The sequence below is a fragment of the Lissotriton helveticus genome, chromosome 6 (genome assembly GCF_964261635.1).
Source record: "Lissotriton helveticus chromosome 6, aLisHel1.1, whole genome shotgun sequence".
In the NCBI taxonomy this organism is placed as follows: domain Eukaryota; kingdom Metazoa; phylum Chordata; class Amphibia; order Caudata; family Salamandridae; genus Lissotriton; species Lissotriton helveticus.
In genome coordinates, this window is record NC_136067.1 from 600,299,425 (window position 1) to 600,312,137 (window position 12,713).

Genomic DNA, 12,713 nt, shown 5'->3' on the forward strand with positions numbered 1-12,713 from the left:
TTTGCCCTGACCTAAACTCTAGGAGCTTTGCTCCCACAGCCTAGTAGCCTGCTCATTAGCAGCCACCAACCGGAGGCTCCCTATAGGATAACATTGGGCATCAACACTCTGCACCCGTCTGCACTAGTGCGGCTGAAGGTGTAACAAGAGTGCATCACTGACCCTGGGGGACCTCTGAGTCTAACCCCAGAACCTTAACTCCCACAGTTGATAACTTACCTTTGAACCGATAACCTGTTTTTCCACCTAGGATAACATTAACAATTTTCTTCCAAAACGTTTTTAAGTGTGAAGTTTTGAAATCTAAAAATATTCTTTAAAAATCGCACGAATAACGAAAACTTATTTACTTATCTGTTTGCAGGAAATGTCCCAGTGTTGAATCTAGGTATCCAGCACGGAGTTAGAAAAGTAACGTAAAAAGTAACTTACCTATAATCTAATGAAAAAGCCTATTCATTTCAATGTACTGTATTTGCTAAGTATTGCAACCTACTGCATCTCCTGTAAATCAAAAAAAGTACAATTCCTATTGCATTTTCAAACTGTTCAGCAACTTATTACTGTAACGTAGTTAATGCTTACCTGTGCCAGGCTTGCTTGATTCTAAAATAAAACAGCATATGTTTCATACAAAAACAATTGGTCTAGAGTTCAGTTCTTGACTGTGAATTCAATTGCTGACTGAGTGTGTATATCAAATGCTTAACACTGTCTTCTGATACTACCTTACTGCTCGACCACTCTACCACAAATAGAGAGTAAGGTTCTATCTAACTTTAACCTCTGCCAATCTCTGGGGTCACCTGAACTGCATACACACTATACCTCAATTTGGTGTAGTATATATATATATAGAGCCAGTTTCCTAAACTACCAAGAAAAAAAGGCTGGTCATTCAAGGGTGCTGGAAATGAACCTTAATGCTTTCCAGGCCTCAAAAAGTATCTGAACACCTTTATGCCCTACTCTAATGACATAATGAAATATTCGGCTGCCTTTTATCCTCTGTTCTAGAGCATTCAAACCTGCTGCGTTATAAACCGCCACCCACAACATGAACTTGCACACTTGCAGGTGACCCACTTCATTGTATAAAACACTGTATATTTTATATTCTTTACTCTCATTTCCAGTTCTCTTCTTAATGTGGGGTGAGAGCATTTGGCAGGATAGGAGCTTCTAGAGAAAAGCAATTTCGTGAAAGTCTAAGATTCTTTTGGCTGGTAAATTCAAGAAAAAAAAGACTTATAACAGAGCCTTTTCAGGGATGGCTCTGAGGATCGGGAACTCCCTTCCCCCCAGAAGTCAGGACGAACGTTCAAAAAAGAAGTTAAAGGGCTCCTGATGAAAAGATTTCTGCCTTAGTCTGGCACCGTCGTCTGATTCTGGGTCCATACCCGTTGACTCTGGCCCAGCCACCTAGTTCACGAATAGGTTGGGCAATTCTAGAATTTGATTTTTGCTTCACTGTGTGTTTTCTTCTCCCTCACGAGATTGTTGGACAATTTCCACTCTGATTTTGTCGCTTTGTTTATTCTCTTTTGTATGCTTATACCCCTGTGATGCATGATCTGTATTAGTCCCTTGCGATGCATAATCTGTAAAGCGCTCTGATACCCTCGGTGGTCATGTTCGCGCTATACAAACTTTCAAAATAAACAAAAATAAATAAATACCTTACTTGTCTTGGGGTCTAGTAATGTTGGTGCTTATGTTTTGGAGGACTACAGGGTCGTCACTTTTACAGTGCAGGCAAATTTCATTGTCTGGGATAGTTGTGGTGCATTGCGCCATACATGCTGTAGACTGCTTATATCTTTGGAAAGATTGGGAATTCAAATCTGGACTCCGGAACTGAATAACCATGGATGTCGCCATGAAAAAATGAACTCAATAACAATAAATTAGTTGAATTCGTAATTAATACTGAAATTGATCGCCTCCTTTATGCGATCAATTTCAGTAGTAATTACGAATTCAACTAATTTATTGTTATTGAGTTCATTTTTTTCACCTTCTTGTTGATTCTTTGTCCTTCAATGATATAATATATAGCTAATGTTGTCTAGAAAAAGGCACTCCACAAAGATTAAATATTTGCTGGCCCACAAGCTATCAAACAAAGATGTGTAATATGTACTTGTTATTTTGATATAAATGTATTGTATATTCGTGAAATTTGTGGCAAAAGTATAAGTGTTATATTTGTGTAATTTGTAGTAAATGTGTAGTGATATAGGTTTTGTGTTTTTCTCATACATGAAATCGCAGAAAGGCTAAATTAATATAAAAGTAAAAGGTAAAAATAAAATACACCTAACAAAATCAGCAATAAGACTGATTTGTTGCTTGTATCTTTAAGCTAAAAAATAAGTGTGGGGCTGGCAATTTGTGTGTTATAAAAATTACTGTATGGTCCAGCTGACCCTGCGTCCCAGGACCTAACTCCCCCGTTGTACAAAATTCTCCCTAGGTGAGCATGTGCCCAGGAACACCATATCTCCTGGATTGCAGTGAACCGTCAAAATAGCAAGCTGCAGGATGAGGCATTGCTGTTGAATAATTGCACATACAACCATTTCTTTTAGCAGGTTAAGGAATAGCTGTTAATAAACTAATGCTCACGAAATCACTTGTTTCCTTGCTATTTCATTGATATACTTTATTTGACTACTTAGGAGTGTTGAAAAGATGTAACAAGGTCGGTCATTAGTCCTCCTGGGTGAGTATGCTGTGTATCTTTCCTGTGGGGCATGCCCACCTAACTAGTTAAAGAAGTATAACATTGTACAAAACTCCGGTAAACAAGGCGAGGGAATGTCGATTAGCATTCTTACTCCCCTTCCTAATTCCCAGTTTGGAAGTTAGTGGATAGGGATTTTTCGTACAAATTAAATTCATTGAGGCAATTTAGCTTTTCCCACACAATTTTCACACTTGGTTATTTAACTCCTCCCAATATTATATTTTGGGATTCAGGTCTGGTCATGTTACTTCGGAGGTGCCAAAAACGTACAGAAATCTAGGCTGCCTATAAAATGCCTGTGCTCTTTTTCACTAGTGTTAACGTAGCAGGAAAAACATTGGTTTAAAAAAATGTACATACTTGAGTTTTAAGTGAAGAAAGAATATAGTCCCTTTCTGAGGATGAAATTGTGCGGTGAGTTTCAGGTGTATCGCTCACAAAGAGTACCCACAAAATGAACCATAATATTCCAAACGCTCCTAAAAGAAAAACACACCAGCAATTATACTACTGTGGCAAAATTAACAAACAAAGCGTCATTTCAAGAAGAACTGAATAACAATGTTAAATCAAAGTCAGGCAAAGAATAGTAAAGTTTATCATAATCTTGGAATCAAATCCAACGCCTTTCTGAATCTCAAAATATAATACGAGAAGTAAAAACTCAAAAGTGAGAGATGTTGATACGTAAACTCTTACACTCAGCTTATTGTAAGAATTTTGCACAGTGGCATTGTAGAATGTGGCATCGGACCGAAATAAAGACATCTTTAAAAAGAAAAACAAACTCACAGTCCAAGTAAAGGATTACATTACTTAGCCTGTAAGCATCTGTTCTTGGCATGTAGTGATGTAGATTCACATGCTGTGCATAAGTCAGCCATCTAGTGTTGGGCTCGGATGATTACAAGATGTTTTTGTTCGAAGACGTTTCTTCGACTCACAAGGTTGTGTGACTCCTCCTGTTGGTGATGTAGTGTAGTTCCTATATTCCCAATAGGCTCTGCGCATTGGAATAGTGTATTGTGTAGTTTAAACGTAGGACTGAAGTCAACTAGGTCTCTACCGAATATACTAAACTTAATTGTGTGTGTGCCAGCTAGCTCAGAGGTCACTAGAAACTTTCTCGAATTAACAAGAAGGGATTCATTTCTGACAACCGCTTAAAACATGACAACTTTGTTCCCCATGAATAAGAAATATATCTCTAGAGTCGCGGAAACAATAGATAGTTATTTCACTCAGTCAATCGTGCATGCTTCGTTTCACCAGAGGTGCAGAGAAATAGAGAGACGGGTGTTTTCAATAAAAGGGTATTTATTTAACAGTCTTCTTTCTAAAGCATAAGAAATTAACTGCTGCAATCGTAATACTTGCTGTAAAGTACAGAGCATATAATACGAAGAGTATTATAAAATAATTTTGTAAAAGCATGATATGGTTTCTAAGCCATAAGATACCTAAAATGCATAAAATACATACAGTGATAAATAATGACTAAAAGTACTCAACTGGTGCTTCTAAAATACGCCTACCTCGGTGTACCAGACCTAGGTCTAGTACAAGGGAAGAAGTAAGTAAGGTGTAGCTTAGTTTTAGTATTCTTTGCCAAGAATCTAATCCAAGAATTCTCTTAGGGTCTAATCAGCTCCGTACCTTGGTTTAAAATGTAGAAGGTCTTGTATCTCTCTCGCTCAGGACTCAATTTCCCAGCAACCCGCAAGGGTAGCCTGGAAACACTGGAGCAGGATTTCTCGGCTGGAGAAAGTACAGCGTCTCTCAGTGCGTCAGCTGGAGGGTCGGCTTCCTTCGGGACTTGCTGCAGCAGGGCGCGTCGGGCAAGTAGATAGTCGAACTGCTCCAAACCACCGTGTGTTTGTTTGTACAAGTGTGGGCATATTTATACCTTGAAGGTGCTGAGTTTGACGTAAGATTGAACATAATAAAGTCATCAGAGACTTAATTCTCTGAAAACTTCGTGATTTCTTGGATAACTTAATATTCATGCAGGTGGAAGTCCCTGACTGCTGAAGGCGGGTTTTTCGAAGAAATCATTGTAGATTTTTGGAACTAGTGGAAGTAGCCAAGCCGTATTAGGACTACTTGAGCTATGTCTTAATATGGTTATGATTTCTATGCCTATATAAGGATACGGCATTTTATATCTATATAAGGGCATGAATCGGGAAAATTACACTAAGGTCCTAAAACGCTACACAACACCCACTCCACGTATTATGTCTAATGTTACTAAATCTATAAGCATAAGAAACCTAACTAAAGCATGTGTTCATAATTCCACCCAAAATACATGAAATGCCTTAAACATGGTTTATACACATACTTGAGTATTTGTCTTGTACGCATTTTACAAGCAATGGCTGTCATTAACAAATGCTATCTAAATGAAACATGAAATGACAGTTATGAAATGGCTCTAAATTTACAGAAGAAAAAAAGTCGAGACCATTCCATAACATAATATATAAATAGTTAAAGTTTTCATGAGATAATGCTAAATATTTGTCTATAGGAAGTATCAAATTAATCTCTTGTTCTCTAAGAATAGTTTTACTTTAAGCTGATTACTTTGTGCCAAGTGAAAATGGTCTATTTTGGGATGTGCACTTTCAAAAGTTATTCTCGGTGTCGGGAGAAAACATCAAATCATCTAAGCTGGCAAAGAAATCGTCTACCATAGTTGGTGAAATTGGAACTACTTCATCAAGTAGATCAAAAGTGCATAGATGTGAAGCATCGCCGTCAGTCGCATTAGCAATGTTCGATGTAGATGGTACCTGTGTGCCTGTTATTCCACGTACCTCACCAAGAGCTGGATTTGCTGGTGAGACCTCAATGAATGCCGTCATCAGGATTGGCAGCCGTTGGGGGCAACACGATGTATGAGTCGTTAGCGGACCTAGAAAGGCGTCAACATCCATTGGCAGTGCTGATGGAAGTGTAAGACAGATGTCTAACACGCATTCTTCTTCGCAAAGCAGGCATCGTAGAACAGGTAAGATATAATCTTGCCAGATTGGTCTGAATGAAAGGAACCAAGTGGTATTCAGATCTCTTAAACGAGCCAAGACAAGAATCTGTGTAATTCTGTCACAATATCGCATGGCTAGGAGAGCTTGTTCCATGGTAGTCTGGGTATCGTTGGTGACTGGACTTGCCATGTCGGAGCAGGAGAAATAAAAATAGAATTCCTGCTACGAGTCCAAAAATGAGAGGCAGATCGCCGAACACAGAGTGCACGAAATTTGGAAAAATGCAGAGGACTGCTTCGAATGGTGTTAACAGTCCCGAAAAGATTGTCTTAAATACATGTGCGATGCCACTGGTATCAGACATGTTTAAGATTTGACCTAACATTTCTGCGAAATGTACTGGGCAGTTTGTTGATAATAGTGCATGTATCTCTGCAGTAGTCCTTGCAACTTGCAGATCATACATTTCTCTAGACGAGGTCAGTGGCACAGTTTTTTGCAAAAGAATGGCTTTCATTCTGCTTAAAGTATCAATTCGTATAGAAGAGATATTCAGTGAAGGCCATAACGCCGTCTCCCTGTCTGTAGTACTCTTTGGATACAATACTTGCATACAACAAGTGACCCTGGCTGACACACTAACCAGATAGGCTCTTCCTGGCAACATGCCACAACAGCTGTGATCGTTGAGCATAACGTAGCTCCCATTGGAAAGCTGCCTAAAAATTGGTTCTATCACAGCCGCTGGAGTACCGTGCATGTGGCAAGAAAGGTTATTTAAAGAACCTTCGCAGGCTCCATGTAAATTAATACCTTCACATAGAAGTGTACCGCTTAGTGAGTTTCTACAGTTCTTTGTACCAAGAAATACATCCTTTCCCCCACTCCAACATTTGTGTGTGTATGGTAAAGACCAGGTCGACCTAATGTATCCATTACCCAACCTTTCATACAGGCCTTCCCGTATATGCTGTAGACAATACTGAAATTGGAAAATCGTCACTGGTATCAAGATGGTACCATGTATTATCCATTCAACGACAGGTTTCTCAGAAACTGTCAATGGTAATCGTTCCAGTTTTTCAATGCTCAACACCGTATAGTCTGCTCCTCTTTGTGCCAAAGAGATTTGTTTATCTGTAAGGTTAAAGACAGTAAACAATGACGTGGTATTGATTAGACGCCATGGCACATAGCCTGAACGGAGATTTTGCAACGTCCAGCCTAGTAGCATTATAGAACGCAATTGAGACTGGCCATGTTGTAACATTAGCAAATCCTGTTCTATTATGTCAATGGTAGATGATACAATCCTGTCCAAAGAATAAATTCTGGAGGACAGAGTCGTTAACCCATTGTCCACTACAGAGAGTGCTTTCTCTAAATTAATACAATCAATTTCTCGTATTTTTTCTGCAGTTTCCATTTGCGTTATTTTCCAAGCTTCGTTGTATGCAGCGTATATACCGGCGTATATGAAATGTTTTTGACGTTGTTTACAAGGCCCAAGTAAGAAGTCTCGTAAGTCAACGCCTTCTTTAAGTAAAGTCAAGTGTTGTTTAACTTCTGGAAGTGTGGATTTCTGTAGCCAATCAATGCATAGTTTTCCTACACTGTATGTGGTGACTATCCCTGGATGTTGTCTCTGGGAGTACCTTGGATCTGGCCTGTTCATTTTGAACCCCTGTGTTTTGTTCAGGAATCTATCTTGACAGTTATTCGTGTCTATGGGCCAGATTAACCATTGTTTCCAATCAGGATTGGTTCTGTTGTGTTTTAAAATCTGTTTTACGTCTACCTCCTCATCTGCAGTGCCATTACTGTCAGGTGTGGCCTTAGGTATGGACGGTTTGTTTAAATCTTTTATCTTAGCTAAGCCAAAACATGATGTTTGTTGAACGGTGTTGTTCAAAAATATGATTTGTTCTGGTATAATGCAGGCTCTGAACAAGGCTTCTAAACCCTGCACCTGCCATTCTTTTGTGCCCCAGACATTTTTTGTCTCAATGTTGTCTTTCCAAAAGTTAAAACCTAATGTAGACAGCTGAGCATAAAAGTTTGCAGAATAAATTTGTTTAGTACTGGTCAACAAGGTTTTCATTCCGGTCTTATTTATATTTTTGAAATAAAACGTTTCTGGAGTTGTCACATTAAAACCTGTAAAGTATGGAAATTTCCCATAAAATGTTTTAGAGCTGCCTTTTGGTGGCGTTGGACAATGTTCCCATTGATTATAAGTAAAAACATTTCTAGGATTTACAGATTTGTGCAAATAATGGTGACCAAAATGTTTATAACAATACAGTTCTTCATAACTTGTTGAACCTTATAGGTGTTCATGTTTTTGAAATTTTGCTGACATTTCTAAGTCTGACGTCATATTATTAACAGTTTCAAAGTCCCAATCATCTGAAAAGGTGCTTGATGAAACAAAACGACTTAAAGAAACCTCGAACTGGTGTGGTATTTTCAACAGTTCCACCGGGCCCAAAGTGTCAGTGTCAGTTGAGTCCCATGCTATACCACCAGGTATAGAAACGGCTGTGATGTTCACTGATGACAGGTCTCTTCGCTCATGATGAGATGATTTGTAAGGTTGCAGGAGTAAGTTGATGTTCTTACTTGCTGTGTCCATTGTACTGTATTTTCCATCTATCATTCGTCCCAAACTTAAAACAAAGAATGAGCCATAGTAGTAGAAAAAGTACACCTAATCCTATCCAAAATTCAACCCATGGCGCAACCAGATATGTTTTTTCAAGTAGATGAAAGAGTTCTGTTATTTTTTCTTTGAAGGTTTTATTAACTGGCATTGTTTCAGGTTCACTGGGATCCTCAGAAAAGTTATCGAAGTTGATAAAATAGCCAGAGGCAGTTCGGTCAATATTTGGTATCGCATCCGGATTCTTTGAAATCACTGGAGTTGCTTCCTCCTTTGACATGTTTGTAAAGTCAGATGCTACATCATTGTAGACAGGAGTTTCTTGACAAACTGATATTTGGGTATCAAGAGGGACGAGTTCCATAGCTTTGTTGCCTAGTCCTTCTTTTCCCACTGTAGGTTTATCAAAGGTGATAAGTCTTTCAGTTTGAACCTCCTGAATAGTAGCCAGATTTGGTCGTCTGCTACTTCTTGGGAGTCCACTGGGCCGACTACTTATTATCGGCCACATGATGTGGTTTTACTAGGTCAATTGATACTGTTCTGTTCTCCCTTTTACCAGCAAGCTGCGGTAGTAACACTGATCTTGTTCCAAGAATTGCTAAGACAGGTACTGCTTTTCTATAAGAAGGCCCAAATTCCTTCTTCACCGCGATCTTTTCCCTGACTAGATCCCCAATCTTTGGAATCCAGAGAGGTCTTACTGGGACAGGTGGTTTTTCTTCAGTGGTCATCAGCTTTTGTGTTGTGTTACTCAGACTTCTTCTTGTTTCATTTAAGTCCTGTAAAACAGCCAAACGGTCTTTGAGGTCAAAGGGTTTCTGTTCCACCATTGAAATTTGACAATCAAGATCCTGGATAAGCATTCTAGTACCAAATAATAATTCATTGGGAGTGATTCTCCCCAGAGAATTTCTTGGCAGATTATTAAGATTTCTTTGGACACTACATAAATGATTTACCTACCCGTCACCCAAACCTAATACCCTAGTTGTTATAGATTGCTTTATGTCACAGTTTTTTCTTTCCACTACCGCATTTCCCTCAGGATGGAAGGGACTCGAAAACCGCAATGCAACGCCCAAGCTGGCCATGGCCTCCTTGTAAGGTCGAGAGCTAAACGCAGGACCCTGGTCAGAATGTAGCGTGCCGATTGCGTATGTGCCGATAAAGACTCGCAAATCTTTTATAACAGTTCTGGCGTCAGCCGGGCGCTGGGGCCACATCCAAATGAATCTTGTCTTAATATTTGTGGGAACGCGTACGTCTTTGGCGACGTCTGCGTGTAGAAAGCCTGATGCTGTCTAACAATGGTGTCTGGACTGGGCTGGCTATACTGTAGTCAGGTATGTAGTGGTTTTCAAAGCTATGATCTTTGTAACAGGTGTGAGAGTTAATTCCGAATGTGTAAACTTCGATGCTCATTCCCGGCCACCAGTACATCTCTTCTAATTCTATTAGAGATTCTAAGATCCCTTGATGTCTCAGACCCTCTCCCATATATGCTTCGTGTACCAAAGCACCTCTCTGGTTCCTGTTTGGGATTACTCGGTCCCCCACTCTAGGGATTCGAGCAAAAGGAACGGAGTTTGCATCAATTATGTATGTATATGTGCGTGGATAGTTTAGAGGTAACGCTGCATAGCTACCTTCCATTGAGGGTTTGACTGCTAGCATTGTTTCACCGTCTATTTTTGTTTTTGAACGAGGGATTGCAGCTACGGAAGCCGTTTGCACAGCTGCCTACGCGGCCTCATCAGCCAATGAATTCCCTTCAACGTGAACGCCACGCTGATGACTCAGTGTATGAATCACGCGAGTCTTTTTTAGTTCTTTTTGCAAAAGAACTACTTGTTCCCATAGTAGTTTATGCTTAATTGTGCCACCTTTAGCGTCTCTGAAACCGTTTTGAACCCAGTTCTGCAAATATTCATTGTAAGATTGGACGCAGTAATATGAATCGCCCACTATCAGTGTAGGGAATTTGCAATCTGTTTTTTTAAGTGCCAACTTGAAAGCCTGTAGTTCAGCTCGCTGAGCTGTACAGTCTACTAGAGATTGAGTTTTAGTGACCATAGGTCTAAATTTACCTTCGCGCCAGCGACCTTTAACAATCGCGCACGCAGCACTATAAGCTTGTTTACCCCCAATCGCGGGTTGTGCTGAGCCGTCTGTATATATGATACAGCCGTAATGTTCAAGTGGCAGAATTTCAGTTGGCAGAGGACATTCTAATTCGTATTGTAGGAATTCTTGTGTTTTTAAATCCGGTCAAAAATGTATTCAACGTCTGTTGCAGCAAGAGAATTAATCCATTGTATCCATCTTGGATGTAGAGCTTTAGCGTTTGGAATGCTTGATTTTGTTACTGCCTCTAAGGCAGGTACAGGTGTAACGATTTTAATGCGTTTACCCTGTGCGAGGGCGCTCTCTTTTGCAACAGCAGTCTGAACCGCTGTCAGTATTTTTTCTGTTAAAGTGCATTTCATTTCCGCTTGTGTGTACAAGTGTGATTTGTATGCTATTGGTACCATCTCACCTTCGTTAAAGGTTAGGTGTGTGAATCCGCATCTCCCTGGGATGATTCGGATCACTAGGTTACGCACGTTGTCGTGTGTTTGTAACTGTGTTTTTACTAACATGTCTATTTGCACTGAACGCAAAATTTCTGTGTGTTTTTGTGTCCAATTAGTAGGTTTGATTAGTTGGTAGAGAGGTTTAACCCTTTCTGCGTAATTTAGAACTTAAGTTCTTCCAAAATTCAGGAAACCTAGATTTGACTAAGTTTTTCAGCGTTTTTGGAGGTTGGAGCAGCGCACATTTCTCTAAAAAGTTTGCTGGCAGGCTTTTGCCTTGACTTGATAACTCATATCCCAAAAATAGGACGCTGAGATGGGCAATTCGTGGTTTCTTGAAATTGAATTTATACCCTTCAGAAGCAAACCCAAGTATTATGGTGTTCACTCTTTTCAAGTGCACGTCCAAATCCTCATCTGTAAGATAGATGTCATCGACATAGGACAATGCCTCATCATCGTACATTTGTAGTAACTCCGTTACCCTGCCTGAAAATAACCCTGGACTATTCTTAAATCCCTAGAGGAGACGGCAAAATTGTCGCTGTGCCCCCATTATGGAGAAAGCGGTCAAATACCTGCTTTTAGGTGCAATGTTTCGACAAAAGAAACTATTTGAGACATTTAATGTAGTTTTATATGTTTGGCGCACAATGTTATTCATCAGTGCTGCACTATGTGCATTTTGTACTGCAAAAGTTTTGCAACAGGAGTTTAGATGTCTGTAATCCAAAACTAGACGATATGAATTGTCTGGTTTGGAGACAGGAAACAATGGATTGTTCATTAATGAGGTGCATGTTTCAATCACCCCTTGATATTCAAGTTGATTTAAAATCTCCCTGACCTGTTTTTTAGCTTCCTGTTTTACAGGATATTGCCTTTGCATTGTTGGTTGAGTTTTCAACTGGATTTTATGGTGAGGGGGAATCCTCATCATATCTTACATGATTTTTTGTATAGTGCTGGGGCCTGGGCTACAGCCCATTTCCTAGCATATGTGTATTTTTTATGAATTGGAATGTGATTTGAGAAGGCTGGCATAATTATATCTTTGCCATGTGGGCGCTCCCTGACAAATTCAGGTGGCCAGTCTTGTTCAGCTAGTAGGATGTCATAACCCTTAGAGAGCTTCTCCCAAAAGAGTGCTCTAATTTTTCTTGGTTTGTCACCCTCCATCCGGAGTGTTACTTCATATAACTTATGTGGTACACTAACCCTGGTATCTGCAGTTTCAATTTGGATGCTTTCATTCAAGTCCACTGTCTCCAGATGATCCTTCAGGATCTTGCGAGCTATGGTTACCTCTGCTGCGCTGTCTAGCATTGTTTGTGCCCACTCCCCGTTCTTGAGTTGTGTCCTCAAGATCCTCGGCATGTCTGATCTTTAGACTTGCTACCTTCTGTTTTGGAAATTGGCTTTTCTTATTTTTTGGAACGTGCTGTCAGTCTTTGGACTTCACTCGTTCTTCTTTTTGTTCTGAACGTCCTCTTCTTTCGGATTTCTGTGAAGACGTCTGAAAGGTACGAGAGGAACGTGTATCAATATCTTGATATCTATCAGGTTTTCTCAAATTTTCCCTATTTCTAAGGTTGTACCTTTTTTGGGGAGGGCTCCTGCTGAGGAGACCTTCCTCTGGACTGGGAACGCTTCTCTTTAGGAAGTGTCTGTTTAGTGCTTTCCCACTTCTTTTTAGGAGTAGTGAGATTATTTTTAATAAAAACTTTTTCATG

The 12,713-nt window shown here is 39.8% G+C and overlaps 1 protein-coding gene across 3 annotated transcripts in view; it reads right to left on the reverse strand.

The window, feature by feature from the left end:
* The window catches only part of SLC17A5 (solute carrier family 17 member 5), a 418,561-nt gene that overhangs the window by 217,021 nt on the left and 188,827 nt on the right, over positions 1-12,713 (reverse strand). For all 3 annotated transcript variants that reach the window (XM_078648061.1, XM_078648062.1, XM_078648060.1), the window contains exon 6: positions 3,110-3,228. In XM_078648061.1, coding sequence (XP_078504187.1) covers positions 3,110-3,228 — 119 coding nt within the window. The remainder of the gene's footprint in view (positions 1-3,109; positions 3,229-12,713) is intronic.